A 27,108-nucleotide genomic window follows, 5' to 3' on the forward strand; every position below is an offset into this window, starting at 1 on the left:
CGCCGCCACCGCTGCTGCCCCTCCTGCTGCTCCTGCTGCTCCCCGGCGGCCGCCGCGCTCTGGAGGGTGAGTACCGGGCGGGCATCCCCGCCCGCCGTGCCGGGGCCCGGGCGAGTGCGCACGGGCGCACGCACCCGCCGGGGTGTCCCCGGCCCGCCGACTCGTCGTGGCTCAGCTCGTCGTGGCGCCGCGAACGGCCGGTTTGTCCCCGCGGGGATCTCGCCGCCGCAGTCCCGCTCCCCGCGCTTCGCCGTCCTCGGTGGGTTTCAGAGTCAACGCCCCGTGGAACCGAGCCCGGCGCTGCTCCGCGGACGGCGGCTGCTGGCAGGGAGCGGCGCCTCGTTGGATACTCGGTTCACGTTTCGAGGCTTTTCGCCACGACCGAGAGGGCTGGAAAATTAATATTTCTTTCAGTGGAAGCTCGCGGCGTGCCAGAACTGGTGGGGCCGCGGAAGGAGTGTCCGTGTGCCGTGTCCGGCTCCATCCCTTCCCCGGCAGGGCTCGCCGCGCCCGCCGCTTTAACCCCCGCGGCTCCAGCGTGGGACCGCCGGGGCGAGTGGCCACGCGTGCCGCATCCACCCCCGAGCGGGTCTGCGCTGCGCGGCTCGCCCACCCCTGAGCTCCGGTGGAGTTGGAAATAGAACGGGGACTAATCCTCCCCCCTCGAAGGATGAACCCCGGTGCGCGGGGTGTCAAAGCACCCCTAGGTTTGAGCGAGGAAAGCGGCTTTTGGCCCCACTGAGGGACTGGGGATCCCCAGACGGGCGAGGCGGGTCGCGCCGGAGGGGAGGAAGAGAAGGGGGCCCGGACGGGTTTTTGTCTCGGCACAAAGTATGCAGGGCTCTGGCCAGGAGTGCCAGGAGCGGCGGCGCTCCGGTGTCCGGTAACCGAACCCACTGCCGGAGGGAGGGAGGGAGGGAGGGAGGGAAGGGAAGGGAGAAGCCCCGGTTGGAGCGGAGCTGTGGGTGCCTCCGCCCGGGCGGAGGGCGGCGGGGGCTGCTCGGAGGCGGTGTCGTGCTCGGGCGTTGCGGGGTTCAGGCCGCGGCCCCGGGGGTGGCCGTGGGCAGGAGCCCCATCTCCCCTGAGGTGGATGGGGGGACATCTTTCCTCCGGCTTTGGGCTTTGTAGAAAGTTTCGGGGGGTGCTTGTTGCCCGAGTTCCTTTTCATCCTCCCTCCGTTCGACTTGGTTTTTTCTCCTTTAAAAGGGAAAAAAAAAATTAAAACCCCTTCTCCTTTGTACGCTGTAGGAATCAGAGCTGGTGGGCCTGCCGGGTCCATGAGCTCCCAGCTAAGTGGGAGCCCCACAGCAGAAGGGGAAGCCACTGGCACCCAGCCCTCCTGGTATGGAGGCTCCCGAGCACCCACCCGGCAATCCCTGCCTGCTGGAGAGGTGTTGGAGGATGAAGTTGCGGGCGGAGAGCCCAGTGGGGCCCCACGCTTGCAGGCAGTGCCGTGCAACCTGCTTCCCATCAGCGGTTTGGGAATTGGGGAAGGATAGCCGACATGGGGGCTGGCAACACCAGCAAGCATCGCCTGGGCACTGTCCCGCGTGTCCCGGGGGAGGCAGGGAGCCCCAGCACTGACCGGGGATGGAGCAATGGGAAGAGACCGATGGAGAGAAAATAAACAGCCCCTGCTGAGGAGTCGCTAGTTTTTTTTCAGCTTCACGAATGTGTGGAGGGGTCAGGGGCCGAACACACCATCCAAGAGGTCAGGGCCCAGCTGTGTGCCAACCCAGTGGGACTGCTTCAGGGCTGGCTGGCAGCCACCCAGCATTTTTGGGGCTGGCCCCGATTCCCCTGGGATTCTCTTTTTTTCATTTTTTTTTTTTTCTCCTTTGCTCTTGTTCGAACTGGAGGGAAAGTTTCAGCTGGCCCGGAGAGGCTTCTGCCTTGCCCAGCTTTGGGAAGCCGCTGCTCACATCACGGTCAGCGAGCTCCCGCGCTTCTGCTGCGTTGGGCATTTCTGTCCGCGCTCAACCCTGCTTCCTGATGGGGACCGGCGCGTTCCAGCGGTTACTGTAAATCTCGCGTGCACGTTTCTTCGGATATTTTAGTGCTGATCATAAATCTGACGTGGCCGTAAATCTGCACACACGTCCTGCAGAGAACAGCAGCGAGCGGTCCCCAGACCCAGCCACTTTACCGTCTCCTCCGAGGGGCAACAGGCTGGTCTTGCGGCTGGTGCTGGGCTGGAAGGGCAGGGGGCTTTGGGGCTGGATGGCGCTCCTCATTCCCGGGGGGATGGCGGGGAGTTGGGTTTCTTTACAAGGCCCCACGGGGGTGGAGGGGAAAAGCCGCGCTCGGCAGCAGCTCAGTGAGGGCTTTGTGCTGCCGAGGAGAAAATGGTTTCTCTCCAGATCCTGTAAGTGCGCTGGGTCTGTTTGAAGTCACAATGTGTTTTTCTTCTCCGGTTCAGCAGTCCCCAGGCCGGCTGCAGAAGGAATGTTCTATCCAGAGGCAACAGCGGATCCTTTCTCCAGTGCAGGGGTTTGAGCTGAGGAGTTTGTTCGAGCAGGGCTGTGGGAGCAGAGGCCCTGTGGGGAGCGGACGCGGTGGAACAGCATGGGGAACGTGCTGCGTTCCAGGCCCTTGTTGACCATCCGAGGGTAAAACCCCAGGCTTCAAAATACCCTGGCCCAAGGGAGTGTGGACAGCCACAGGCTGGATCTGCCTGTTGCCCTGGGGGTGCAGGTGGGCTGGGACAGGGACCTGCTCTCCTAAGGAGCCGCTCTGCCAGGCAGCTTCTGCCCTGAGCAGCCTCTCTGGATGCAGGACTCCATTTAAACTTGGGGTTTCCCACGTGCTTCCCCACGAACCCCTGTGCAGAAGCACTGTGTTGCTGCACGTAGTCCCAAGCCTTCTCAGGCTCCAGTGAAATAGCCAAAGCCCCCAGTGCAGGAGGATTTCTAGGCAGGATTTTCCTCATCTGAGTTCTGCCCAGTGGCAGCTCCCAGACCCCAGCCGGGTGTTACACAGTCTGACCACACTCCTCTCAGCACCAGCAAACCCCTACTTAATTGACTCCTGTGCTGGAATTGCCAGGTATTTTCTTGGCAGGGAGATTTGCTTTCCGTTTAATTACTTTTCACAGAAATGGCATATTTCTCGGCGGGGCGATGGGGTAAGTTGACCCTGCTGTTTTATTGATGCTTGGGGTAGGGCTGCGAGGGAAAGCGGGTCGTGGGGCTCCGCAACACTCGCTGGATTCATTAAATCTCCCATTCCTCACTAAAAGCTGCACTCGAGGAAGCCTTCCTGTCTGTGTTCCCGAGGAGGGGAGGAGAAGGGCTTTCCTTTGTGTCAGGCGGAGCATGCGGAGAGCTGGGGAGAGGGAAAACTTGCAGCACTGGGGTCCGTTTGCGGCCCCATGTTTCTCCCTTAATGTACAGCAAGGCTGCGGCTGTGGGACCATTTCTGCCTGGCCCTTGCGATTGGGAATAGCGGCCTCTGGTTTTTAAGGAATGAACCGAAACTCCTTGTTTTGTTGCGATGACTTACTGCAAGAGATATTTGGGGGAACCAGTTGGTTGCATTTTCTTTCCGTGAGCCGTTTGCTGCTGCTGCTGGAGCAGGGGAGCTTGGCGTTTAATTAAAACAGCCCCAGCAATCTGAATCACAGACTTGCATGTTTTTAAAATTGTAGCTGTTCCTGTTGTGCTGAGTCAAACTGGTTTGTCAGGATTAAGCGTCTCCGCCTGGGAGCTGTGCTGGGGGAAGGGTGCTGGGGCGGCCCCGGGGTCGGGATCCCCGTTCCCAGCTGGTGCAGACCGCAGGGTGGGTGTCAGCCTCCCCCCCGAGGAGAACCCTGGGAAAGGGGGACTATACCCAAGGGCTGTGGTGGAGCAGCCACAAACTTCTCTGTGGTTTAAGCCATAATGAGTTGGTGTTGTTTCTAGGTCCAGTGTATTTCCATAAAGTGTTTGGGGAATGGTGGGGATAGGGATGCCCCTCCTCGCAGAGCCAGGTACAACCCCACACCCCAGGGGATGGGCTGCCACCTTGAAGGCCAGGCAGCCTGTTGCAGTGACACTCCCACCCGACTGGGACTGTCCCATTCAAATGCGTGTTTTGGTTTTTTTGTTGCATTTTTGTTGTTGTTGTTGTTGCTCCAAACCCAGCCCTGTGCTCAGGCTGGGCGGTGCTGGCAGCAGGGCATGGGCCATTCCCTTGCAGAGCTGAACTCCATGTTGGAGCCATTTTGTAGGGCAGGTGGGTGGGTGTCCTGCCTGTGGAGGGACAGGCTTGGCACTGTTGGTGAGGCCTCATCCTCCCGTGCTTGGGCACTGATATCACCCACCCTCGGCACAGCCACGGAGGAGCTCTGGTGCTGAGCTTGGGAGTGGGGCGACATCCCCATTGCTGCAATTGCGGCTCTTCCCACAGTGCCACCTTTCCCAGAGGGGTTGCATCCCTCCCCTGGTGCCCTCTTTTCCCTCAGTGCAGCCCAGCCCTCCAGCCTGTGCTCCCTGAGGCAGGAGGGAACGAGCCCAGTGCTGGCTTCGCATGGCCGCCCCGCTGAAGAGGAACGGGAGCCATCTTGGGAAGAGGCTGGAGGACGGCGGCAGGGCCGAGCGCCGGCCCCACGGCCGCTCTCCATGTGCATGTCAGCGTGTGCTGGCTGTGGGTCCCGGGCTGGGGTGGAGGGGATTTTGCTGTAGGGATCTCTTAATTTTATTTTTGCCCATCGCTAAGCCCCGCTGCACTGCAGGGCCTGGTGTTTCTCATGCATGTGGCAGGAACTGTTGACAAACACCTGTTTCCCAGCCCCCCTCCCCAGGAATGCCCCGGGGGCCCTGCAGGGGCTGCAATGCCGAAGGGGTGGGCAGCAGGGATGTCCCCTCTCAGGGGAGCCCTCCCCCAGGACTCTTCTGCCCAGCGGCAGCTGCGAGGGGATTTGAGCCTCCCTGTTCCTCTGTGAGGTGTGGCCATCGCACAGGGCTGCCGAAACCCATCCCTGTCCTGGGGAAGGGACACTGTTGTCCCCATGTTCCCTCACCCAGTCCTGCTTGTCTCTTGGGTGCTCAGCGCCTGCCCAACGAGGGCTGGGGCGCAGGGGGGACCCCGCCAGGAGGGGGGGCATGCACACGCGGCGTGCTATCCAAGGCCTTTTTTTATTAATGAGAAAAATGTGCAGGGCTTGAACGATCGCCAGGAACAGATTTATTCTAGTTCCCCAGAAATTAAACTGAAATGAAGGAGCGAGTCAGCCCGGCCCGGCACCCCCTCCTGACTCTGTGCTTGTTTTAACTCTGGAAGAATCTGACTTTGGGGGTGGGGGAGGTGGGGAAGGGGGGGGGCAATATTTGGGTTTAAGCAGTTCCAGATGGGCTTGGTGCTCTCAGAGAGCTGAGGAAGCGAGCAAAGAGCAGTGCAGAGATTTGGGTAACTGCCCCAGGCAGTAGAGAGGAGGGAGATCTTGGCAGAAACTCCCGCTCTGCGCTGCTGGGATGGGATGGAGCCGAGCCACCCGTCTGTGGGGCGAGCCTTTGGATGTGCACTGAGTAACCTTTTTTGGGGAAGAGGTGGGGCTTTTTTTCTTTTAAATATCATTACTCTTTCTCTGTGCACTTTCCAAAAGTACAACCTGGAAAAAATGGAGCTGGAGGGGGAGAGGGGCCTTTTGGATCTCAGCCTGCCGCAAACAGTTGCCCTGCGGAGACAGGTCTGCAGCACTGACTGCCTTTTCTTCCTTCCCCCAGGGACTTTGGGACTCTACATCCACCCGCACCGCCCCAGCTCACCTTGATGGCCCTGTGGGGATGCCTGCCTCATGAAACCTCGGCCACAGGGCAGTGGGGTCACAGAGAGAGGTGGCAGGAACGTCCCTATCATAGCATGTCCTGGAAACAGGGGTGGCTTTGCAGGCCCATTTCCTGCCTATGTCCTAGTAAATGGCATTCTCAGCTCGAACAGGTCTGGCATGTCCTGATCGGATGAGTTATTTCTGTGGAAGTGGAGGACAGAGGCATGGCCATTCCTGCTGGGGACGGTGACCTATAAATCTGTCCTGCCTGCTGGCTGTAGAGGTCCTGCCTGCCTGGCATGGCTGGTCACGTTGTCCCCATGGCAGGGAGCTGCAGTGGGCAGCCCCTTCCCTGGGGCCAGGGAGGGACATTCCTGTCCCAAGTGGGCAGCAAACATTTTAAGGCCAGCAGTGTGTCTGGCAGCAGGCTGTCAGGCAGCAGGAATGAGAGGCTGTCTATGGGATCTGTCCATTCCCCTTGCCCACAGCCTGCCACAGGAAAAGCATCTTTTCCTCCTGGGCAAGCCGAAGCAGCGAGTACCAGGGTGCATCCACCACATGGGCAGGGATGGCAGCTCTTCCTTGGCCAAGCTGACCCTAGTGTAGCACACTGGGCTCTGACATCCGAAATTCCCGTGGTATTAATAGAACAGTAATTGCAGTGCAGGGCTGGACTCAAGCAGCTGGCTCCCGTCCTCTCCCAGTGTCAGTACAGCCTTTTTGCAGGACCGGGACCTGGCAGCGGGACCTGGCAGGGTTTGGGCAGCAGGCTGCACGTGTCTTTGGCATGCAACTGGAGGGCGGGAGCTTGCTGTCCTGCAAAAGTCCCAGGCTCTGAATGCAGCACTTTGGAGGGGGGTGCACACAGTGTGATGCTGGTGGGTGCTGGAGCAGGCATGACCCTGCTCGTGAAATGGCAGAAATCTGCCCTCCCTGCCTCCATCCGGTGCGTGACCAAGAGGAAAGGAGCACCCATCCCTTCCCGCATCCCAGGCTCTGCCACTTGATCTGCCTTTTGCAGAACTGGCACCTGTCCTCCCTCACATGCTTCAGTCTGTCTCACGGCCATCAGGAAACAGCTCCTGGCGAGGAGCACACGGCCGGAAAACCCTCTTCAGCCAGTTAGCGGCCAGTGGGTCGATGACAAGGCAGGGCTGGATGGAGGGAGCACTCCTCCATCCCGTGGAGCACTCCTCCATCCCTCTCCATCCCGTGTGCCAGGCAGCTCCTACTCATCTGAAAGCTGAATCTGGCCCATACAGAAGCTGAAGGGCGTTGGGGTCGGATGGGGGGACTGTGAGGAAGATGCAGAAGGCCGATGGCTCAGAGCCATGAGACTGTCTCCTGGCATAAAGTTAATACCCCAGTGCAGGTGTGGAATTGGGAAATAGAGGATGCATCCTTGGAGCATCCTTGGAATGGCAGTCTTGGGCCCTGCTGTGAACTTACCATGGTATTGGCAGGGCTGGAACCGGCAATGGTGAATGGTGCCGGGACTGGCAGTGCTGCCCACCCTTGACTGGGCTCTCCAGACAGGGACTGCCTCTGCCTTTGCACGTGCATGCGCAGTGTGTGTGCAGAGGGGCCTTAATCTCAGTTGGGGCCTCTGGGCCCTGCCATAATGCAGAAATAATGAGTCTATTATTAAGTGCCCACAGTACTTCTTCACTCTGGTGGCTCGCCTCCAGCAGCAGGCAGAACCTGCCCCGCTTGAAGTGGATGTGTCATCATTTGCCTCAGCAAATCCGATCCCCTTTGATGATGGGCCAAATGCCCTTGGCATGAAGGGCCACAGCTGTGATACAGGCCCTTTTTTTTTTTTTTCTCTCTTTTTTCCCCTCCTCTCTTCCCTTTGTTCCCAGTTCATTGACAATTCACTGGCTTGCCCTGGACCTGGGGCAAGTGCACATTGGTGGGACTGGGTGGTCAGAGCTCCCGTGTCCCCATGGAGAGGAAGGAGGTGGGAGGCCGGCTCCCACGGCAGCCTCGCGTCTTCCCCCTCGGCACTGGGGAGCAGCAGGCGCCCTACTCGGCATAAGGACAGGTTCCCAGCGTGGGCGGTGATAGGGAGTGCTCCAGCCCTTCCCTTGGGCTGAACCGCACTGCCTGGCCTGCCTGGCCTGACAGCCAGGGAGGGCAAGGGTGGGACCAGCACAGCCCCCTGGCCTTGCTCTGGATGCTCAGGTGGGCAGGCATGCAGAGGGTCCCCGGGAGAGAGGGGAGGACGAGGGCATGTGGGCTGTGCAGCATGCTGGCAGTGCTGCCAGCCCCGTCCCTGCAGAGGGAGCTGGCAGACAGCGCCTGGCAGAACCTTCCCCACACTCTCAAACCCCACGCCTGGCACCTCCGCCATGGGTACCCTCTGCCCACCCCGGGTGCTGCCAAGTCCACTGATGCCCTGCCTGCTGCCTCCCTCCCTGGCTTCAGTTTCCCTCCCTACTCTCCTGGCTCTCAGCTGCATCAGCAAGAGCCTCCCCTCCCTGCAGTGCAGCTCCGGCACAAGGGGCTGCCAAGTGCCAAAACCTCCCAGCACGCCACCTCCTGTGCACACAGCGGCTCCAAAGCTGCTGTCTGTGGTGTGCTCCATCCACGGAGCATGGTGGGCCGAGCTGGACAGGAGAGCTTCCTCAATGCAGGCAGCGCATGAAGTCCCCTAGCCTTAGAAGAGGGACATCCCCTGCCCAGGAGGATGGATACAGGGTTTAGCTGGGGTCAGAGAGGGAAGAACCCTCCTGGAGGAAGAGGGATCCGGGTGAGCTGCATGCTTCAAGAAGACGTGTTGCGGGGTCTCCCAGACCTGACGTGCTCTCAGGGCGCTCAGTGTGGCTCAGCTTTTGTGTACGGGAAACGCTCGTCAGCGGGAAAAGTGCAACCTCAGGTTCTCTCCCACAGGCAGCTCTTTGTTCCCAGATAAAGGACCTTACACCAAAGGCCCTTTGTGCCGCTGCTCAGAACAGTGCCGGGATTAATTGTACCGATAGGTGCTTGAATGGGGAGCATGCGAGGCCACTCGCTCCTGCCGTAATTATCTTCAAAACCAAGAAGGAAATTAAAATATACTGGGAGATGCCCCTTTCGGTGGCTTTTTGACTAGCAGGCAGTCACCAAGATTTAAAGTACATCCCTAAACAAGCTGCTTTTTCTTACAGAGGAGAAAAGCATGGCAGTAAGGTGGAGAGGCATCCAGCACCACTATGAGCAGCCACCATGGTGGGGCATGTCCTGGGGCAAATGGTCCAGCCATCGATGGTATCTGCAGGAGCTCAGCATGGGGCAAGTGGCCCATACGGCCAGTCCGAGCCACTCATCCCACACAGAGCTCCTGCAGCCATGGTGCCGTGGTGTGCATAGCTCCCAGAGAGCACGGACACGTTGTAGAACAGGTTCCTCTGTTTGCAGCAAAGCTGCGTGGGCGTCGTTAGTAACTTCCCTCCTTTGCCTTCTTCCAGGATGCTCTGGACTTGCGCGAGCTGCCTTCCCCTCATTGGGGCTAGGAGCTGGTGTTCTGTGTTGCCAGCACATCCTGATAAAAGCCATCAGTCCCTGTATTCAAAGGAGAGAGCGTTCAAATTGGAGCCTGTTGGTGGAGACGATTGAGTCTTCCCCAGTGGCTTCATCTTGAAAGAATTTTGATATTTCTCCCCCCCCCTTTCCTGGCTCAGCCATTGCTGCCGCACGCGTCTGCCGCTCAACAGCGCGAGACGGGCTCTCTGGGCCTCTTAAGGGGGGAGTTCAAACGTTTTCGCTGGCCTCAGACCATGCACGCCGCATTCCTGAGCCTCTGCACCAGGAGAAAGAGGTCCCTGGCTCCAGATGGGTCCTTGCCAGAGCTTCAAACACCTAGTGAACTGCTGGGGACTCTGTGGAGGTGATGGAAGGGCTGCTGGGGGGTACCCCTTGTCTTTACAGCTCAGGGTGTGCCTGGGAGGAGACTTGCAGGGCAGGGAAGAGGCAATTGGAGTGATGCTCAAAGCCCTAACCGAGGAATAAGGCTCTTTCCCTGTTCCCAATCCCACTCTGCCATGGAACTGCTTTTATATGGGGTTGACCATGACCAGCTGCACTCGCTGAGCATAGCGAGGCTCCTGCTCCATCCCTTGCTTTTGCCCAGCTGAAGGTAAGGAGAGGACAACTCCCAGCACTGCAGACAGTGATAAAGCAAGCCTTAGGGTGACTTCCCCAAGCTGGCGAAATTGGGAGCCAATTTCCCGTTGACTAATGGGACCAGGCTCTCTCTGTGGCGTGCGGGATTGAAGTGTCTTTGACTCACTGTTCAGCCAGCCCTGACACCGTTCACGTCCCTTCGAAGCACCTGCAAACCTGAACTGCGCCAGGAAGTCACCGGTGATGCCTCTCAGCCCACCTCTGGCACCCTGCACCGGAGGGAGAGAGCAGCTGTGTGCTCCTGAACCACTGAAGCTCAGTGCTTGGGCTCCCCACCCTGGGCACTGGCACTAGCACCCTGGGCACTGTGTCCTCCCAGGGAGGACACAGGTTCGGTCCCAGGCCGCTGTGAGATCTCTGCAGCAGCTTTATGGGCAGAGAGCAGTTTCTGTGGCTCAGCCCAGCATGTGCCACCAGCCCTGGGACCATGCAGCACAGCAGCCCATGGGGCCATCCACCCACAACCTTCACTGTGGCAGGCTATGAGGGTCTGGGAAGCTCCGCTGACCCCACCTAGGTCACTCCTGTGGCTGCAGGAAACCCCCTCTGCCCTCTGCACTCAACCTGTTTCCTTTAGCTGGGTTGCTCAGTGATTTTATTTTTATTATTTCCTCTTCCCACTCTCTCCATGTGGTTTACGTGGCTCTCACGCCAACAGCCGACTTGGCTCAGTTTTTTCTCTCCTCTGCTGGTCAGATGGCAGATGCTGCCAAATTAGGATGCAGGCAGCAAGCCTCCTGTCCAAGCTGAGGTTCTGCTCAGGACCAGCACTCATGGGGAAGGACGCTGCCGGAGGGGACGTCTGCCATGGCAAGGGTTTCCTACATGGAGCCTCATGGAGTGCAGGAGGCTTCCCGTACACCCTGGACAGGTTTGGGAAGCAAACTCCCCCCATGGTCTGGTCAGTCCAAGCTGTGCCATGGCTTGCCACGGGATCCTTGTGTTGCTCTGCTTGCGGGCACACCCTGCACCCAGATTCCCATCTCCTCAGCCTGACTCACCGCTGCAGCCGCTCATCCATCAGCAGCCCCAGCCCTGAGCATGCAGGGCATCCCTTCCCCACTCCTCCTGCAGAAACACCCACCAGCTGCCCATGCCGGCAGTGGGGCCCTGCACTGGTTGGACCCACACAGGGTATCCGCACCAGGACTTGGCAGCGCAGCGCTGTCAGCACCGAGCACATGCTTGGCTCTGCTTGCCGCCAGCACGGCGTGTCTGGGCCCTCACGGCACCACTGCGCCCTTATTAGGGCAACCAGCACAGGGTCTGTCCCTCGGAGAGCTGTGGGCAGCTCCACTCGGGAACCTGCTCCCCCATGGTCTGGCGCTGCCCACCTGCCCTGGTAGCCACTCCATACAGGGGTCTGGGGAGTGCAGCAGCATCCTTGGGGGTCTTGTGACCACAGAGAGCTGCACTTGGGCTCCTACTGGTCTTCAATAACTGATGGTGTAGGAAATGGGAAGAGACAGGGATGGCGTGTTGCTGTGTTCCTTGGGCAGGTAGTGCCATGGGACCGAGCAGAGGCTGCCTCATGGGTGCCCAGCACCATCCTGCCCATCTTGTGCCCCAGCCCTCCTGCGTTACCCACTTGGCAGAGGGCTTCTTCTTTCTCTGCCTTTGTTTTTGCCAGATACTCCTAGTTTGTGTTTTCGAAAAACAGTAAATAACCGCTACCCAGTAACCACCTCTGTGTTTGCAAATCAGAGCTGATGTCTGTTGTAGAGATTGCCTCCCTGCCCCTCTCTCAGCAGGGAGCTAACACCATGAAGGGTTTTCCTCCCTCTGTCCCCCTTGCCATGTCCATTGCCAGTGCCACCAGCCCACAATGGGACTGTGTTTGTGTTTGCTCCAGGCAAGCAGCCTGGGCAAGAAGCAGGCTCACTGGCCTGGCTGGGAACCTGGCAAACCGCGAGACAGGTCGGAGAGCCCACGTGTCCCCAAATGTGCTTGTTTATCTGTGCCGCGGTGGCACCCACAGCCCATGCTCCCGGCCTGTCTGTGGGTGCTGGCGCAGGAGCTGCTGGCGGGTCTCCCCGGGGTGGGACGCGGGAGGAAGGTGTTTACCTCCAGACGGGCTTCATCCGAAACCCTGCGACGCGTGAATATTTCCTTCCTCCTCCACACTTCCTCCCTGGCCAGGTCAGCCTGTGGTTTTCCTGGGGTGGAGGGAAAGGAGTTAAAACTGCCTCTCACTCTGGGACTGAGCCATGGTGCCGGCACAGCTGAGCTGCCCCAGCGTGTCCTGTGCCCCAGCCAGCCAGAGTGAGAGGCTCCCAGCCCACTACTGGTTCTACAGGCTGGAGAGCCATGGCTCCCTGCCCCTCGTCTTGGGCCTGGGTGGGCAGATGGATGGATGGATGGATGGATGGATAGACAGCCCTTGGGGAGCTTCATGGGCTTTGGGATGGGGCCATGCCTGCAGCTGGGGAGAGGGATGCCCTCATCAGGGAGGTGTTTTGGCACTGGTCCAGGGTCCCACTTGGGGCAGGCACTAAAGCCCCTCTGGGCACATCAGAGTTTCCAGGCATTTGCACACTTCTTGTACTAGACCCCCCTTAGGCAGAAAAGGGTCCAGAAGACCCACAGTCCAGACACCTCCAGGTGCCTGCTCCCCTCCAAACAGCCTGGAGGCCATCCCTGGAGTGGGGGTCACAAGGCCAGCAGCCCACAGCGGGGCCGTTGGCTCCACAGCCTGTTGCCGTACTTTCTTCCTTGCATTTTGCTCCTGGTTTTTGCACAGAGTGCTCGCGTGGAGCCACGCGGCTCTGCCTGGGATTAGCGACAGCTGCCTGCAATTGCAGCTCTTCCCAGACAAGCGTCCCGCTCCCCCAAGGCTGGGGCTGGGGCTGTTTGGGGAATGCTGCCGGGGTGGTTTGTCTTGTAGTCTGCTCCAGGAATGTTGGCCAGACGGTCAAATTCTTCTCCCCTCTTGTAAAATGAGTGATGTGGGGCGTCTCTGGGAGAGCAGCCTGCCAGTCCCTCCTCCTCTGGATAAACCTGCCTGGCCCACACCGCCCTGTCATGGGAACGGGCCCTTTCAACCCCAGCCACAGTAAATACGCGCCCTGCCAAAACAGAGGGGGAGGGAGCGGACGGGGGCGCCCGGTTTCCCTCCTCTGGCACCCCCCGTGCTGGCCAGGGGGCACAACTGGCTGTACTGGTGGCTGAGGGTGGCAGCCCATCACCATCCCCCCCTCACCACCTGGCCATCTCCTTGTCCTGCTTGCCTGCTCCGGCACAACTCTCTGGGGACGCCTCGCTCTTCCTGTACTCCTGATGGGAGAAGAGAAATCTGGAGTCTGTCTGCTCCACTCCCGCTCCTCCCACCATGTCTCACCCCCCAAGTTGCTGTTTTCCACAGAAATGTCAGGCTCAGCTCTCCTCTCCCCCACTCCTCCTGTTTTTTTCCCTCTAATCTTGGCCTTCATCTCCAATTACTTCTTTCTCTCCTTCCTTTCTCTCCAGAGACCCTGATGGACACGAAGTGGGTGACCTCTGAGTTGGCCTGGACAACTCATCCAGAGACAGGGGTAAGTTTGGAGCCAGCCCTGGTCCTGACCTCCAAAGGGCACAGCTGTCCCTGGCCCCACAGGAATCAGGGTTGCTCACCAGTGCCTTTGTGGAGCTGCGTCTTTGTCCTTCCCTCCCGTGCTTATCCTCACCTCATGAAACTATCTCCTCCTGACTCTGTGTCAGCAGAGCAGGAGTGCTGTGGGCCCTGGCATCGGTTGCTCTTAGTCACCTTGATGACCAGGAGGGTTGTGACAGGTGGAGGTGCAGCTGCTGCCCTTCCCTGTTGACTGTTGCCTGTTTCCCCCCACCCTCAGCCACATTCATGATGTGTCCATGGCACTGATGTCCCCAGCTGGGGATCTAACCCTTCCCCTCTCGCTCACAGTGGGAAGAAGTCAGCGGTTACGATGAGGCCATGAACCCCATCCGCACGTACCAGGTCTGCAATGTACGGGAGGCCAACCAGAACAACTGGCTTCGCACCAAGTTCATCCAGCGCCAGGACGTCCAGCGCGTCTATGTGGAGCTGAAGTTCACTGTGCGGGACTGCAACAGCATCCCCAACATCCCTGGCTCCTGCAAAGAGACCTTCAACCTCTTCTATTATGAGTCAGATACAGATTCTGCCTCTGCAAACAGCCCTTTCTGGATGGAGAACCCCTACATCAAAGTGGATACAATTGCCCCAGATGAGAGCTTCTCCAAGCTGGAGTCTGGCCGTGTGAACACCAAGGTGCGCAGCTTTGGCCCCCTCTCCAAGAATGGCTTTTACCTCGCCTTCCAGGACCTGGGAGCCTGCATGTCCCTCATCTCCGTCCGGGCTTTCTACAAGAAATGCTCCAACACCATTGCTGGCTTTGCTATCTTCCCGGAGACTTTAACAGGGGCCGAGCCCACTTCTCTGGTCATCGCGCCAGGCACCTGCATCCCCAACGCGGTGGAGGTGTCTGTGCCCCTAAAGCTGTACTGCAACGGTGACGGCGAGTGGATGGTGCCTGTGGGAGCGTGTACGTGTGCCGCTGGGTATGAGCCGGCCATGAAGGATACCCAGTGCCAAGGTACGAGCATGGCAGAGCGATCACGGCTTTTGTCCCCACGGATGCGTTGACGTGGTGGAGGTGGTTTTGTGTTGAGCTCAGTTTGGTTTTGGAGGCTCTTCCCTGAGAAGGGAGCAGGGTGGTTTCTCAGAGGACTGGCCTGCAGTTTGACTTGGAAACCTTAAAGCCTTTGTGGCCTGGACTGGTGCGGTGTCTGCTGTGACACACTAGTTTGCAACCACCAGTGGGGGATGCATCTCCTTGCAGCTCTAGGCATGGTCCTCAGCAGGGATCCAGCACACCTAAGCCCCTGAGCATTACCAAAACCTTTCTCTCGCCGCTGCCACCGTATCCAGCATCTCCCCTCTCCCTCCTGCAGTGCTCATGGCTGGGCCTATTGATTGTTCCTGGCAAGTGTGATTTCACGCTGCTTGTGCAGAGGCACTCAGAAGCCCTGGTGGTGATCAGGGCTCCACTGCGCTGTGGGAGAAGCCATGTGGATGCATACTCCCCCTGACAGTGCTGAAAGCTAGCAGCAGGGAGGGTGGGGAGCAGCATGAAGGCAGGGGGTCTGAAGCCTCTTCTTCCTGCTCAGAAGAGAGGGAAACACATCCTGCACATGTTGATGCTGGGGATGGAGAGCCACCATAGCAGTAGGATAGCTCTGTGTGGGTCTTGCAGCTCCCATGCTCTCCCACGGTAACTTTGGTGTTGCAGTTTAACCCCAGTTTGGGTGCATTGATAAGGAAAAATCTGCCTGGGTGGATCTTACTCTCCCTTGGGGTGATTTTTAAATTGGGAACTTTCTCTGGCAGGCAGGACCCTGCCCTGGGGTGGCTGGGGTTTAGGGCAGAAAGGTCGCTGTTCTCCTTGGCTGGAGGCATTGAGCAGGGAGTGGGATGCTGGCTGGGCCCCCGGCACTGGATGCCTCATGCTCGCCGATGACGGGATGCTTGGCGCCGGCCCTTTGCTCTTGGCAGGGGCCACACGATGTGGGACGGCCCGTGATGTGGGGCTCGGGCCAGGCTGGCCTCTCCGTTGGCTTTGGGAGCGGTGTTGCTGTCAGCCATGCTGCTGTGGCTGGTTGGGGAGAGCTCAGTCTCCACAGGGCTGCAGCTCTGCCAGTGTCCAGAGCCTCCAGCACCTTCAGTGCCAGCACAGCCCTGACTTCAGTGTCCCAGCCCCCACGTCACTCTTGAGAGCAGCCAATCTGGCTCCTCCTGGGGCAGATGGACACCGGTGCCAGGCATCCGTCCCCACTTAAAACTGTGCTCTGGGGTCCACGCTCCTGGGGAGCTGGTTTCCTTCTTGCTTGGATTGGGAGATCTTGGACCATAAAGGGTGTTGGCTCTTTCCCAGCAGGGAGTGGGGTTTGGGCACAAGGTGGCACCGTTTCCAGCCAGCATCTGGTCTCTGCCTGGCCGGGGCGTCCCAAGGCAGGACTGAGGGCTCCTCAGGTTGGGCTCAGGGCATCGCTGGAGCCTAGAGTGAGGTCCACTCTCCACATCCCCTAAGCTGGATAGGCTCCCATGTGGGCGGCTTTCCCGGCACCTTTGATTTTCCCCCCAAGCCCCAGCTTCTTCTGCTGCAGGCAGGGAAGCCATGCTGAGCCACGGGCACGTCTCCATCCGGCAGTCTGCCTTCTTGCTGGGCAGAAGCGGCAGTGTCCTCACGTTTCTCTGGGAAAGTTGCGCTGCGCTTGTAAGATCAGATTTTCCGCCATATGATCGTGTGTTTTAAGTGGAAACAGCTGAAGAAGGGCTGGGAGAAGCTGGAGCTGAAGCTCCCTTTTCTGCTCTTGGCTGGATGTTCCCTTATCCCATTTCGACAGTCCAGCACCACCGAGAAGGCTCCTGGCCCCCACATCATGGGGAGAGGTGTGGATGCAGCCCCACGGAGCTGGGGTTTCATCACTCCCACCCTGGGGAGCCCTCCGAGGCTTCACCGCGTGGGCGAGCAGCACTCCAGAGTGCCAGATGGCATTTTAATAAATAACAATACCCTGTTACCGCTTAGATGGGATAAGCCCTGTTGTAAATCTCCCCCTTTCCCCAGACTTTCAGTGGCCTTTGAAGATCTCCTCCTCCTCCTTTTTATCTCCATCCGGAGCCAAGATTAGGCCTTGCATTCAGACCTGTTACAATGCAGCTTGTATCCCGGTCCCTTGGGAGCAGAGGGCTCATCCTGCCCAGCTGAAGACAGATTCTTTGGCATGCTTTGTAAGGCGATACGCCAGGCTGGTACCTGGCTCTCTAGTCCTGAGTTGCCACAGCATTGATTTGGCATCTCATTCTCAGCCTCATTATCTTTATTTAATTAGCACACGGTCCTTCTGGGGGTTGTGCCGCTTCCCACACACTCCCTGCCACACAGAGCTGCAGAGGCAGCTCTTGCAGGATGAAGAAGAGCTGCTGGCCAGGGAGGGGGACAAAGGCCCCCATATTCCTCCACAGACAGGGACGCACTGCATTTGCACGCCAAGCCCTGGAATCCCATCTCTTCTCCTTTTGGTTAGCAAGCACCCAAACTGTTCAGAGGACCTGGTGTCAGGGGGCTCCCTAAAAGTGCTCCTAGGCATGTGCTCCCATGCCAAATTCATTGGGGTTTGCACCCCTCATGTTGCTGGCTTCACACAAAGAAAGGTTTGGGGTCTGGCTGGCTGCCATGCCAGGGTGAGCCGTGAGCCCCCTTGTCGCTTGGTCCCATGTCCATGGGGGTCCTGGAGAAGGACCACAGTGCCCCCAGAGCCTACACTCTACTCAGGAGGGAGACTGAAGCTGTGTGGTGCAGTCTGTGGATACCCAAACCATAAGAGCACCTGAGGTGACAGTGTCCAGCCTGACACCACACTTTCCTGAGACCCATTTCTCAGACTTTTTGATGTCCCTTTTCTCTTGGCACCAGCCACTGAACATTTGGGCACAGTCAGTACGTGAATACAGGTCAGGCTGGGGCCAAAAACAGAATTTTTGCAAAAATAAATTTCCCTTGCAATCAATGACTAATGGAAACATCACTCTGAATTAAAGAAAAAAAAATTGCCAAGCAAGCATTGGACTTGCCAACTGTTTGCAGCTTTGCATTGCAACATGGGCTTGCTGCATGAAACCCAGGAAGTGAAACTGCCTGGGATTAATTGCCCGGGCTCCCAGATCAAAGGCAGCAGCAGGGAAGGCAGGGAGAACTGCCGGTTTATAGCCAGGCAACTCCACAATGGGTTACTTGTAACACGTTCGAGGAAATCTGCCCCTGCTGTACTGCCTGTGACCCACTGTGGCTTGAGAGGCAGCTTTGCTTATTGAATTTTTTTTCTTTTCTTGAAAAAAAAGAAAAAAAAGTGCTTTCCCGCCTGTTCTTTGGATGCCACTTCAAACCCCTGAGGGCTCTTTCCCTTCCCTCCCTTCAGATTTACTCCATCCACTTTTGGACTGCGCTGGTGTGAAATATTTTCACCCAAAGTGTGATTATTTTATTTTTTTTTTAAATAACTGCCTTTTAAGAGAGACTTAAAAACAGAGTTACCGCCTCAGCTATAGCCAGGCTGTTGCTTCCACAGTTCTGCTCCATCTGCAGCCTCTTATGACAGCGGGAAGGGAGCGAGCCATGCGGGTTCATAAAGCACAGATCGTCCCAAGCAAACCTGGCTGCTGCCTCTAAAGAAATTACAGGGTTCTTGGGCAAAGGGATATGATCAGTTTAATTTATCTAGGCTGAAGCAAGGCATTCTGCTTCATCCTACAGGGAGAGAAATAGCTGGAAGGATGCTGGAATAGTGTAGTGTGAATGGGAAAGCAGTTGAGACATGAGACACAGTAGTTTGGGGCTAGTGTTTCCTGATGTGTCACGACTATCCTTGCCTTTCCCAAGGGAGGGAACCCCAAAGTTTTGGGGATGCACTCAGGGTTCGTTGCTGCTTGCCTGCATCCCGTGCAATAATGGAGGCTGCCTGTGGGATGAGTCACTGCTCTCTGCTGCTGCCAGGAAGGTTTTATTTCGGTGTTTTTTTCAGCTCCCTTCCTTGGATTTTATTCACCAGTGTGGGGATTGTATTTGGGAATAGTGCCCTCCTCTTCCCCCAGCCCTGTGCTGCAGCTCTGTGAGGCAGGATCAGGCCCTGGAGGTGGGCGACTGATGAAAATCCTGGAGGGGCTGCCAGAAGCAGCCGGATGGCCGGGTTTGCCTTGCCGTGCCATGCCGGCTGTGCAATGCTCCATAGAGGGTGCAGGGGCAGCTTTGCAGCAGGGCTTTGTTACTGCCCTCCTCCCTCCCACACCCCATACAAATCCCCTCAGAGGCCAATCCCTGCTGTCAGGCCAGACTGCCTCTCCCTCCCATCAAACCAGCAGCTCCTCTTCAGACCGGGGAGCTCCGCTTCGGTTCCCTGACCTGTTATCCTGTGGCTGTCAGTGACTGTCATGTTCTCCCCAGAGGTGACTGCAGCACAGCACCAGGAGATGTGATCTGTGTGCAGAGGTTCAGAGTTGTTATTTTATTTGAGGACACTTCAGCAGGAAAAGTGCTTATGCAAAGCTCTCAGTAGGGAGAGGGGAGCCTGGCTTCCCAGCTCCGGCTGGATGGAGTCACGGTCCCACTCCAGAGCTCCCAGGCTCGTTCCGCGGCATGCCGGCCAAGACAGTGGTTGTTGTACAGGCAGTTTCTTGCAGAGAAGAGATGACACAGCGGCTTATCCACCGGGGACCTGGGATCAGCTTTCAGCTCGGTTACAGCCTTCAAATGTGGCGGCTGAGAGCTGTCATGCTGCCACCGAGGTCTTTATGCTCTGATTTATTAAGCAGAGTTGGAAACTTAAACACTGGAGTGCATCTGGGCCTTGGTCCCTCTCCTGCTCTTCCCCTGCTTAACAGGGCTAGGACATGGCTCGCCTCCCTCCTGCTGGGGTAGCATGAGAATGTGAAGAAATGACCTTCACCCCTTGTGCCTGCACTAGGCACTCCTACAGGGTGGCAGGCACCTGCCCAAGGATAGCTCTGCCTGTCCCTTCCTCCCATGTCCAGGATGTCACTGTCCCCTCCATGCCTATAACCCACCGGGCACCAGCTGGCACTGCATGTGCAGGAGGCCAAGTGCCCTCATCCCTCCTGCATCCTTTGCAGAGTATCTGGCTGTCCCCAGCTGCCATGCCATGCTTGGGCTGTCAGCTTCACACAAGCTCTGGTTGCTCTGACTTCACTCTCCCCCCAACAAGCCTGTTATTTCAGGGGGTTTTGTCCCTGATGGATCTGGGCTCTTCTCCATAACCAAAGCATGTTTGGCAGCTTTCTGAGCCCAGAGCATTCCTGTCCAAGAGGTTTCAGTCATCTCTCATTCCTCAACAATCTGGTTCCTTATGTGTGAATCTGCATCCACCCAGTTTGAACCGCCCGGGACTCCAGCTGGGGTGGGTCTGCCTGTGCTGAGGCTGCTCTGCGACCTCTGGGCATCTGCTGTCCACATAAAGACACATTTTGTGGTGGCCAGGGTATCCCAGGCTGGGGAGATGGGAGCCCTGGACCTGTTGGCCTCCCATCGCTAGCCAAGGAGCAGGTCTGCACACTCCTTTGCCCTCCAGCCTGCACAGTCGAGACAGGCTAAGCTTTCATTTCCAAAGGGAAGGCCCAGAGGCTGGGTGAGCTCAGGTCAAGGAACTGGAGTGAGTCGAGCCATGTGGTCGGTCCTGTTTTGACCAAAGAAGTCTCCTTGCCGGAAGGCTCACACCCTGAGAGCAGGAAGCGGCTCCTGCCACCCATGCAGGCAATGGGACTGGAGAGCACACAGTCCCCTCTATGGCAGCGGGGTGACACCCCCTGTGAGGGGCTGCTCTCACATACCACTGCCCAGCAGCACCATGCTGGAGTGGGGCTTCTCCCTTGGAGCTGCTGCTTCCCGGTGTCTGGTCAAACCAGGGGCCCAGGACAGCACCCCGGACCTGCGTGCGGGTCCCTGCAGGGCTGGCCCGGCAGCGTGTGACTCAGCAGCGCTCCACGCCCCGTGTGGGGCTGCAGCCAGCCGGAAAACTTCCACAAAGGGTGACGGGAGATGCCTCATAGCAGGAAACTTCCACTTGCCACAGCCTGGTGAAGCACCAGGAAACCTCCTCCTGTTTTCAGGGTGATGTGTGACAGGGGTGGGAGGTGGGACAGGGCTATGCCGAAGCAAAGGTGGCACCAGCAGGTCTCTCATCTCATCCGGCTGCAAACACAGAGCACAGAATCCACTTCCTTGGGCAGCACTGTGATAAATTGGGCTATTTTGAGGTGTGGGTTGGGTTCCTGAGGCCACATTGCTCCTCAGCTCAAGTGCTGTTAATCCTTTCACGTGCCCCTCATTACAAATAAACACCCTGTGGTGCCAATCAGGCCATATCCCAGGACTTATGGCTCCTTGAAGGACCCTGATCGGAAGTGGAGGAGGGAGGTGGCAGTGATGCTGAAGCAGCTCTTTAGCCAAGGACCTGCAGGAATGTTTTCATCTTGCTCAGTGCTCCACTTGAGCCGACCTCGGGAGGTGCCACCGCCCCGGGACTGAGAAGTGGCTGAAGAGCCCAAGGCGGAAGGTTTGGGGCTGAGTGGCTGATTTTGGATGGTGGAGGCCTCTCACAGGGGCTGCTGCAAGCAGGGCTGAGAAATCCTTTCCTTTTGAGCCTTAATTCCAGCTCAAATTCCGGAGAATGGATCAATGACCTTATGGAGCGTGCTGGGTCGGGAAACCAGCTGGGGAAGGGAACATGGCAAAGCCCTTGGGAAGAGCAGTGAAGAAACAAAACGGATGATGTAGTCTTCTGAATGGACTGCCCTGCCCCCAGTACTGCTGGTGGTGACCAGCTCTTCCCATTTCTAATTACCCTGGTCCTGCTGCTGGAGCGCAGCATTTCCTGGGCAAAGCTGTGCCTGAGCTGGCTGGTGCTCCTGCCCTCTGGCAGCCCACTCTTGCCCACTCTGCACAGCCAGAGGCGCTACATACCTGGGCATGGCTGACAGTGATGGAAAGACTTGTAAGTGGCCTTCAAGCCACTGATGGAAGATTTGGCAGGGCAGTGAGGAAGGATCTCCCCAGCCTTGTTGGGGGCGATGGATACTTTCTGGGTTCACTTTATAACTCAGGTCTGTTTTTCCTTTCTCTAGCGTGTGGCCCGGGAACCTTCAAGTCTAAGCAGGGGGAAGGTCCCTGCTCTCCCTGCCCTCCCAACAGCCGGACCACATCTGGAGCAGCAATGGTCTGCACTTGTCGAAATGGCTTTTTCCGGGCAGACACAGACCCTGCAGACAGTGCCTGCACCAGTGAGTCCTGCCCGGGGCGAGGAGGGGAGGCGAGGGGAGCTGTGGAAGTGGCGAGGGTCCACATCTGGGGTGGAAGAGCATGCTGGGCCCATGCCAGGCATGAGCTGGGCATGAGGACATGCCATCCCTGACCCCCCCATTCTCCCTGCAGGCGTCCCCTCGGCCCCCCGCAATGTCATCTCCAATGTGAACGAGACATCGCTGGTGCTGGAGTGGAGTGAGCCACAGGACACGGGCGGGCGGGATGACCTGCTCTACAATGTCATCTGCAAGAAGTGCAGTGTGGAGCGGCGCCTGTGCACCCGCTGCGACGACAACGTGGAGTTTGTGCCGCGCCAGCTCGGCCTCACCGAGCGACGCATCTACATCAGCAACCTGATGGCCCACACCCAGTACACCTTCGAGATCCAGGCTGTGAATGGCATCTCCAACAAGAGTCCCTACCCTCCTCATTTTGCCTCTGTCAACATCACCACCAACCAGGCAGGTCAGTGGAGCTGCAAGGGAGCAGGGGCTGGATCTCCGCCGCAGAGCGGAGCAGAGATTTCCTGCTGACAGCCTGGGAGGCTGCAGTCCTTTGTGGTGCCACGTAACTGGCCCTCCGTGTCTGCATCTAATCCCCTGGGTGAACTGCCCTCTCTGTTTAACACATGTCTCCTGAGGAGATGCGATCAGAACACATGCAAGTGGAGAAGGGTAGGGTTGGCAGATGCTCCAGAGAACTCTGGAGCTCCTGGACCTACCCCAGAGATGCTGTGCCTGCTGCAAAGGAAGGAGGAAGGAAATGAGATTTCTCCCCTGTGGGCCTGGGAAGGCTCAGCACCAGCCCAAAGCTTTGCAGCCAGCCGTTGCCTCCCTCTGCCATTCCCTCCTTCCTCCTGCTCTGGCCCTGCTCCAGCATGCTGGTAATCTCCAGCCACTGCACTCTGATCTGATTTCATGGGTCTTGGTGGGGTGGAGCGTGGAGCTCCTGGCAAGTGGAGGAGGGGAGGGAGCTCCAGTTTGGGCTGGCAGGGCACTTCCCCAGACCAGTTTGCAGCTAGGCATGGAGTGAAGCCTCGGTGCTGTTTCTGAGGCTCCCCTTGGTGTTGAGATCACATGTCCTTACAGAAATTTGGGGGAGGCCAGTCTTTTCCATGTCTTTCCACCAAGATCATCCAAGCAGGTCCTACACTGATGTGGGATGGTGGAGCGGGGAACCTGGCACCAGTGGCTCATTCTTCCTCTGCCCTCTTTCCTAGCCCCATCTGCCGTGCCGACAATGCACCTGCACAGCAGCACTGGGAACAGCATGACCCTGTCGTGGACTCCCCCAGAGAGACCCAACGGCATCATTCTTGACTATGAGATCAAGTACTCGGAGAAGGTAAAGAAGGAGCAGCCTTTTCCCTCCTCCAGCCTTTCTTAGTTGGCCATCAGCTCGGTGGCAAAGGGAGCCACTGCAGAGATGATCCCTGGGGAATGTGGGAGCCACCAAACAGGGGAGGGCTTCCCAGAGGTGACGCCCACATGTCTCCCCTACAGCAAGGCCAGAGTGATGGCATCGCCAACACAGTCACCAGCCAGAAGAATTCGGTGCGGCTGGACGGGCTGAAGGCCAATGCTCGGTACATGGTGCAGGTCCGGGCACGCACCGTGGCTGGATATGGCCGCTACAGCCTCCCCACGGAGTTTCAGACAACTGCAGAGGGTGGTAGGTACCAGGACTGGGCTGCCTCCATCCCCCAGCCCTCCTACGCATGCTCCTATGCATGCTCCTTCCCTAGCTTGACTTTGATTCCTGCCTCTCCATCCATCCAGGCTCCACCAGCAAGACTTTCCAGGAACTGCCTCTGATCGTAGGTTCGGCCACAGCAGGGTTGGTGTTCGTCATCGTTGTGGTGGTGATCGCTATCGTCTGCTTCAGGTACTGGCTTTGCAGGGAAGGGTGGGTTCAGAGCTGGGTTTGGGGGTTGCTCCTGTGTGCCACAGAGCTTTCTTCCCCTGACCTACGGGCAGAGCTCTGGCAGCTCCAGTCTGAGAGCAAAGGACTGGACCTGCCGTGCAGGGATCCCAGACCTTGGGTTCTGTGGAAGGACTGTGCCGGTCTCCTTCCCCAGCATGAGCTGTGCTCTGCCATCTTCGCAGCACAACTAGGCCATCTCCTCCCATAGCACCTCGGGTGGAGGGATGGCTCTGCACACAGACTGCCAGAGGGAAGGCTCTCTGGCATAGACTGTCTATGCTGGGATTTCAAAGCTGGCAGTGAATGTCTTTGCCCCATCAGGAAAGGGATGGTTACTGAACACCTCCTCTCGTCTCCTTTGGGCAGGAAGCAACGCAACAACACCGACCCTGAGTACACAGAGAAGTTGCAGCAATATGGTGAGTGTGAGAGCCCAGCAAATGGGCTCTGCGTGCTCTCTCCCAATTCCTGCCCTGTGTGCAGGCAAAGGGACAGCCTTTGCTAATGAAGGAGGGATGGGCTGACAGCCAGCCAAGTAACTTGGCATCTGTCACCTGTGCTGCGTCCCTCCTGGTCATGACTCCTGCCCTTGCAGTTACCCCTGGGACAAAGGTGTACATTGACCCCTTCACATATGAGGACCCCAATGAAGCTGTTCGGGAATTCGCCAAGGAGATTGACATCTCCTGTGTGAAAATTGAGGAGGTCATTGGAGCAGGCAAGTCCTGGGGATGGGCACAGCAGCTGCTGAGACTCCCACCTCCCACCCTGTCCCATGGCTCACTGTGCTACCCTCCTCTCTCCTTCTCCACCACAGGGGAGTTCGGTGAGGTTTGTCGTGGACGCCTGAAGCTGCCCGGCCGCCGTGAGATCTTTGTGGCCATCAAGACGCTGAAGGTGGGCTACACCGAGCGGCAGCGGCGGGACTTCCTGAGCGAGGCCAGCATCATGGGCCAGTTCGACCATCCCAACATCATCCACCTGGAGGGTGTGGTGACCAAGAGCCGCCCCGTCATGATCATCACGGAATTCATGGAGAACTGTGCACTTGACTCCTTCCTCCGGGTGAGCATCCATACCTTCCTGCCCTGGGCTGGGGACTGCTGTGAATGGGGGACAGCAACTCCAAGCCCTTCCCCTTCCCTCTATATTGTCATGCTAGAGTCCCCGGAGCTAAGCTCTGCATAGACATCATGGGGTGGGAGAAGAGGGGTGGCTCTAGGGAGGAGGAAGATGATGGTGGCACATTGGGATCCTTCCTCAGTCTGTTTAGTGTGTTGCAAGTCCCTCTGATCTCTCCCTTGGCAGCTGAATGATGGACAGTTCACGGTCATCCAGCTGGTGGGAATGATGCGAGGCATCGCTGCTGGCATGAAGTACCTTTCGGAGATGAACTACGTGCACCGGGATCTGGCTGCCCGCAACATCCTGGTCAACAGCAACTTGGTCTGCAAAGTGTCTGACTTCGGGCTCTCTCGCTTTCTGGAGGATGACCCGGCTGACCCCACCTACACCAGCTCCCTGGTATGGGACACTCATGAGGGATCCACTGATCTGGGGGTGGGGGGTGACACCTCAGGTATGTGCTAATCAGGGAGCTGTGTGTCTGTGCAGGGGGGCAAGATCCCAATCAGATGGACGGCTCCTGAGGCCATTGCCTACCGCAAATTCACTTCAGCCAGCGACGTGTGGAGCTACGGCATCGTCATGTGGGAAGTTATGTCCTATGGGGAGCGACCTTACTGGGACATGTCCAACCAGGACGTAAGTGCTCTCTGGGGAGTGGGGAACTGGGGGCTGTAGGCTGCCTGTGGGAGCCCAGGTGGCTCACAGCCTGCATGTCTCTCTGCAGGTGATCAATGCAGTGGAGCAGGATTACCGCCTGCCACCCCCCATGGACTGCCCCACTGCACTGCACCAGCTGATGCTGGACTGCTGGGTGCGGGACCGCAACCTGAGGCCCAAGTTTGCACAGATCGTCAACACGCTGGACAAGCTCATCCGCAATGCTGCCAGCCTGAAAGTCATCGCCAGCGTCCAGTCTGGGTCAGTGGCATCCCTGTTTCCAGCCAGGGCTTCCCCCAAGCCCAGGAAATGCTGGAGTAGTTGGAAATAGACTGTGGGAGGACAGGGATAAGAAATATCCCCTGCTTCCAGTTACATCTCTCTACCCTCTGCTGCCTGTGACCTGTGGCTCTCTTGCCCTTTAGCATCTCCCAGCCGCTCCTGGACCGCACCGTCCCAGATTACACCACCTTCACCACCGTGGGAGACTGGCTGGATGCCATCAAAATGGGACGGTACAAGGAGAACTTTGTCAATGCCGGGTTTGCCTCCTTTGACCTGGTGGCACAGATGACTGCAGAGTAAGTCCCTGCTTGCAGAGGAGAGAAGAGGCTGGGGCTGGGGCTGCTGCACAGTGTCTCTTGTCACTTGCCTCTCTGACAGCCACCTCCTCCCACCTGGGCATGTAATGGGCTGAGTCAAGGCTGGGATTTAGCATCCAGTCCCAAGGGAGTTCAGGTCTGGGATTCAGCATCCAGTCCCCTGGTGTTAGAGGAGCACCAGAGCTTAGCAGAGGGCTGTAATGCAGACGGATAGGTCCCTAGCCTTGCAGCTACATGGGGCAGGGCCACGTGCTGATGTTGCTGTTGGTGGGGGGCTGAGTCTTCACCTTGTCTTTGCAGGGACCTGCTGAGGATAGGGGTGACGTTAGCAGGGCACCAGAAGAAGATATTGAGCAGCATTCAGGACATGAGGCTGCAGATGAACCAGACACTCCCAGTGCAGGTTTGACCACAGGGGACTCTGCATTGGAACGGACCGAGGGAACCTGCCAACCAGGTTCAGTTTGCGGTGCAGCCCAGCTTCCCGTTTTCCCCTCCACACGGCGCTCCTCTGCCTCGGACGGTCGCCTGGGACGGGATGGGACTGGACACCCTTCCCTGGATCAAAGGCACTCATGCCGAGAGGGAGCCCAGCTTTTCGTCCCGTGTCCTGGAGCGGCGAGGCAGCAACATATCTTCATATTGAAGGTGGATTATGGGACAGAGATGGCACATCCCGCTTCCCGCCCTGTCTCGGTGCTCATCGGTTTGAAGAGTTGTTCTACTTCTTGGATTTCTTTTCACCCCGTTTTCCCCCCAGTCCTCACTTCCCTCACCTCCCCAAGGCCACAGACTGTTGACCCGTCCACTGAGTCCATCAGACACGTCAGAACCCTTCCCTAACTCTGGTCCTCAAATGGAAGCAGCCGGGAGAGGCCAAGCCGGCGACAGGGCTGGGGCCACCAGCCCCAGACAATCACTCCTCTCCTCCAGCCCTGGCGAGCCCTCCGCCCGAGGGTCTGCACTGGAACGTGTCCGAAGGGAAGGCTTTGCTCCCTTTCTTGGCTTTGCACGCCAGAACCCGAACCCAATTTACTAT

The 27,108-nt window shown here is 58.1% G+C and overlaps 1 protein-coding gene across 2 annotated transcripts; it reads left to right on the forward strand.

Moving 5' to 3' along the window:
• EPHB3 (EPH receptor B3) lies at positions 1–27,108 on the forward strand. Of its 2 annotated transcripts, none has more exons than XM_032698041.1 (16): positions 1–66; positions 13,376–13,440; positions 13,809–14,481; positions 21,582–21,737; positions 21,889–22,224; positions 22,979–23,103; positions 23,262–23,430; positions 23,538–23,643; positions 24,004–24,101; positions 24,278–24,400; positions 24,500–24,747; positions 24,991–25,206; positions 25,297–25,446; positions 25,535–25,728; positions 25,893–26,048; positions 26,370–27,108. In XM_032698041.1, the coding sequence occupies exons 2-16, from the start codon at positions 13,384–13,386 to the stop codon at positions 26,476–26,478; spliced, it is 2,916 nt and encodes a 971-aa protein (XP_032553932.1). In that variant the 5' UTR covers positions 1–66; positions 13,376–13,383; the 3' UTR covers positions 26,479–27,108. The 2 variants fall into 2 exon arrangements, with proteins under 2 accessions (XP_032553932.1, XP_032553933.1); XM_032698042.1 differs by having other exon boundaries at positions 24,049–24,101.

Source organism: Chiroxiphia lanceolata, chromosome 10 (assembly GCF_009829145.1).
Source record: "Chiroxiphia lanceolata isolate bChiLan1 chromosome 10, bChiLan1.pri, whole genome shotgun sequence".
NCBI classification, from domain to species: domain Eukaryota; kingdom Metazoa; phylum Chordata; class Aves; order Passeriformes; family Pipridae; genus Chiroxiphia; species Chiroxiphia lanceolata.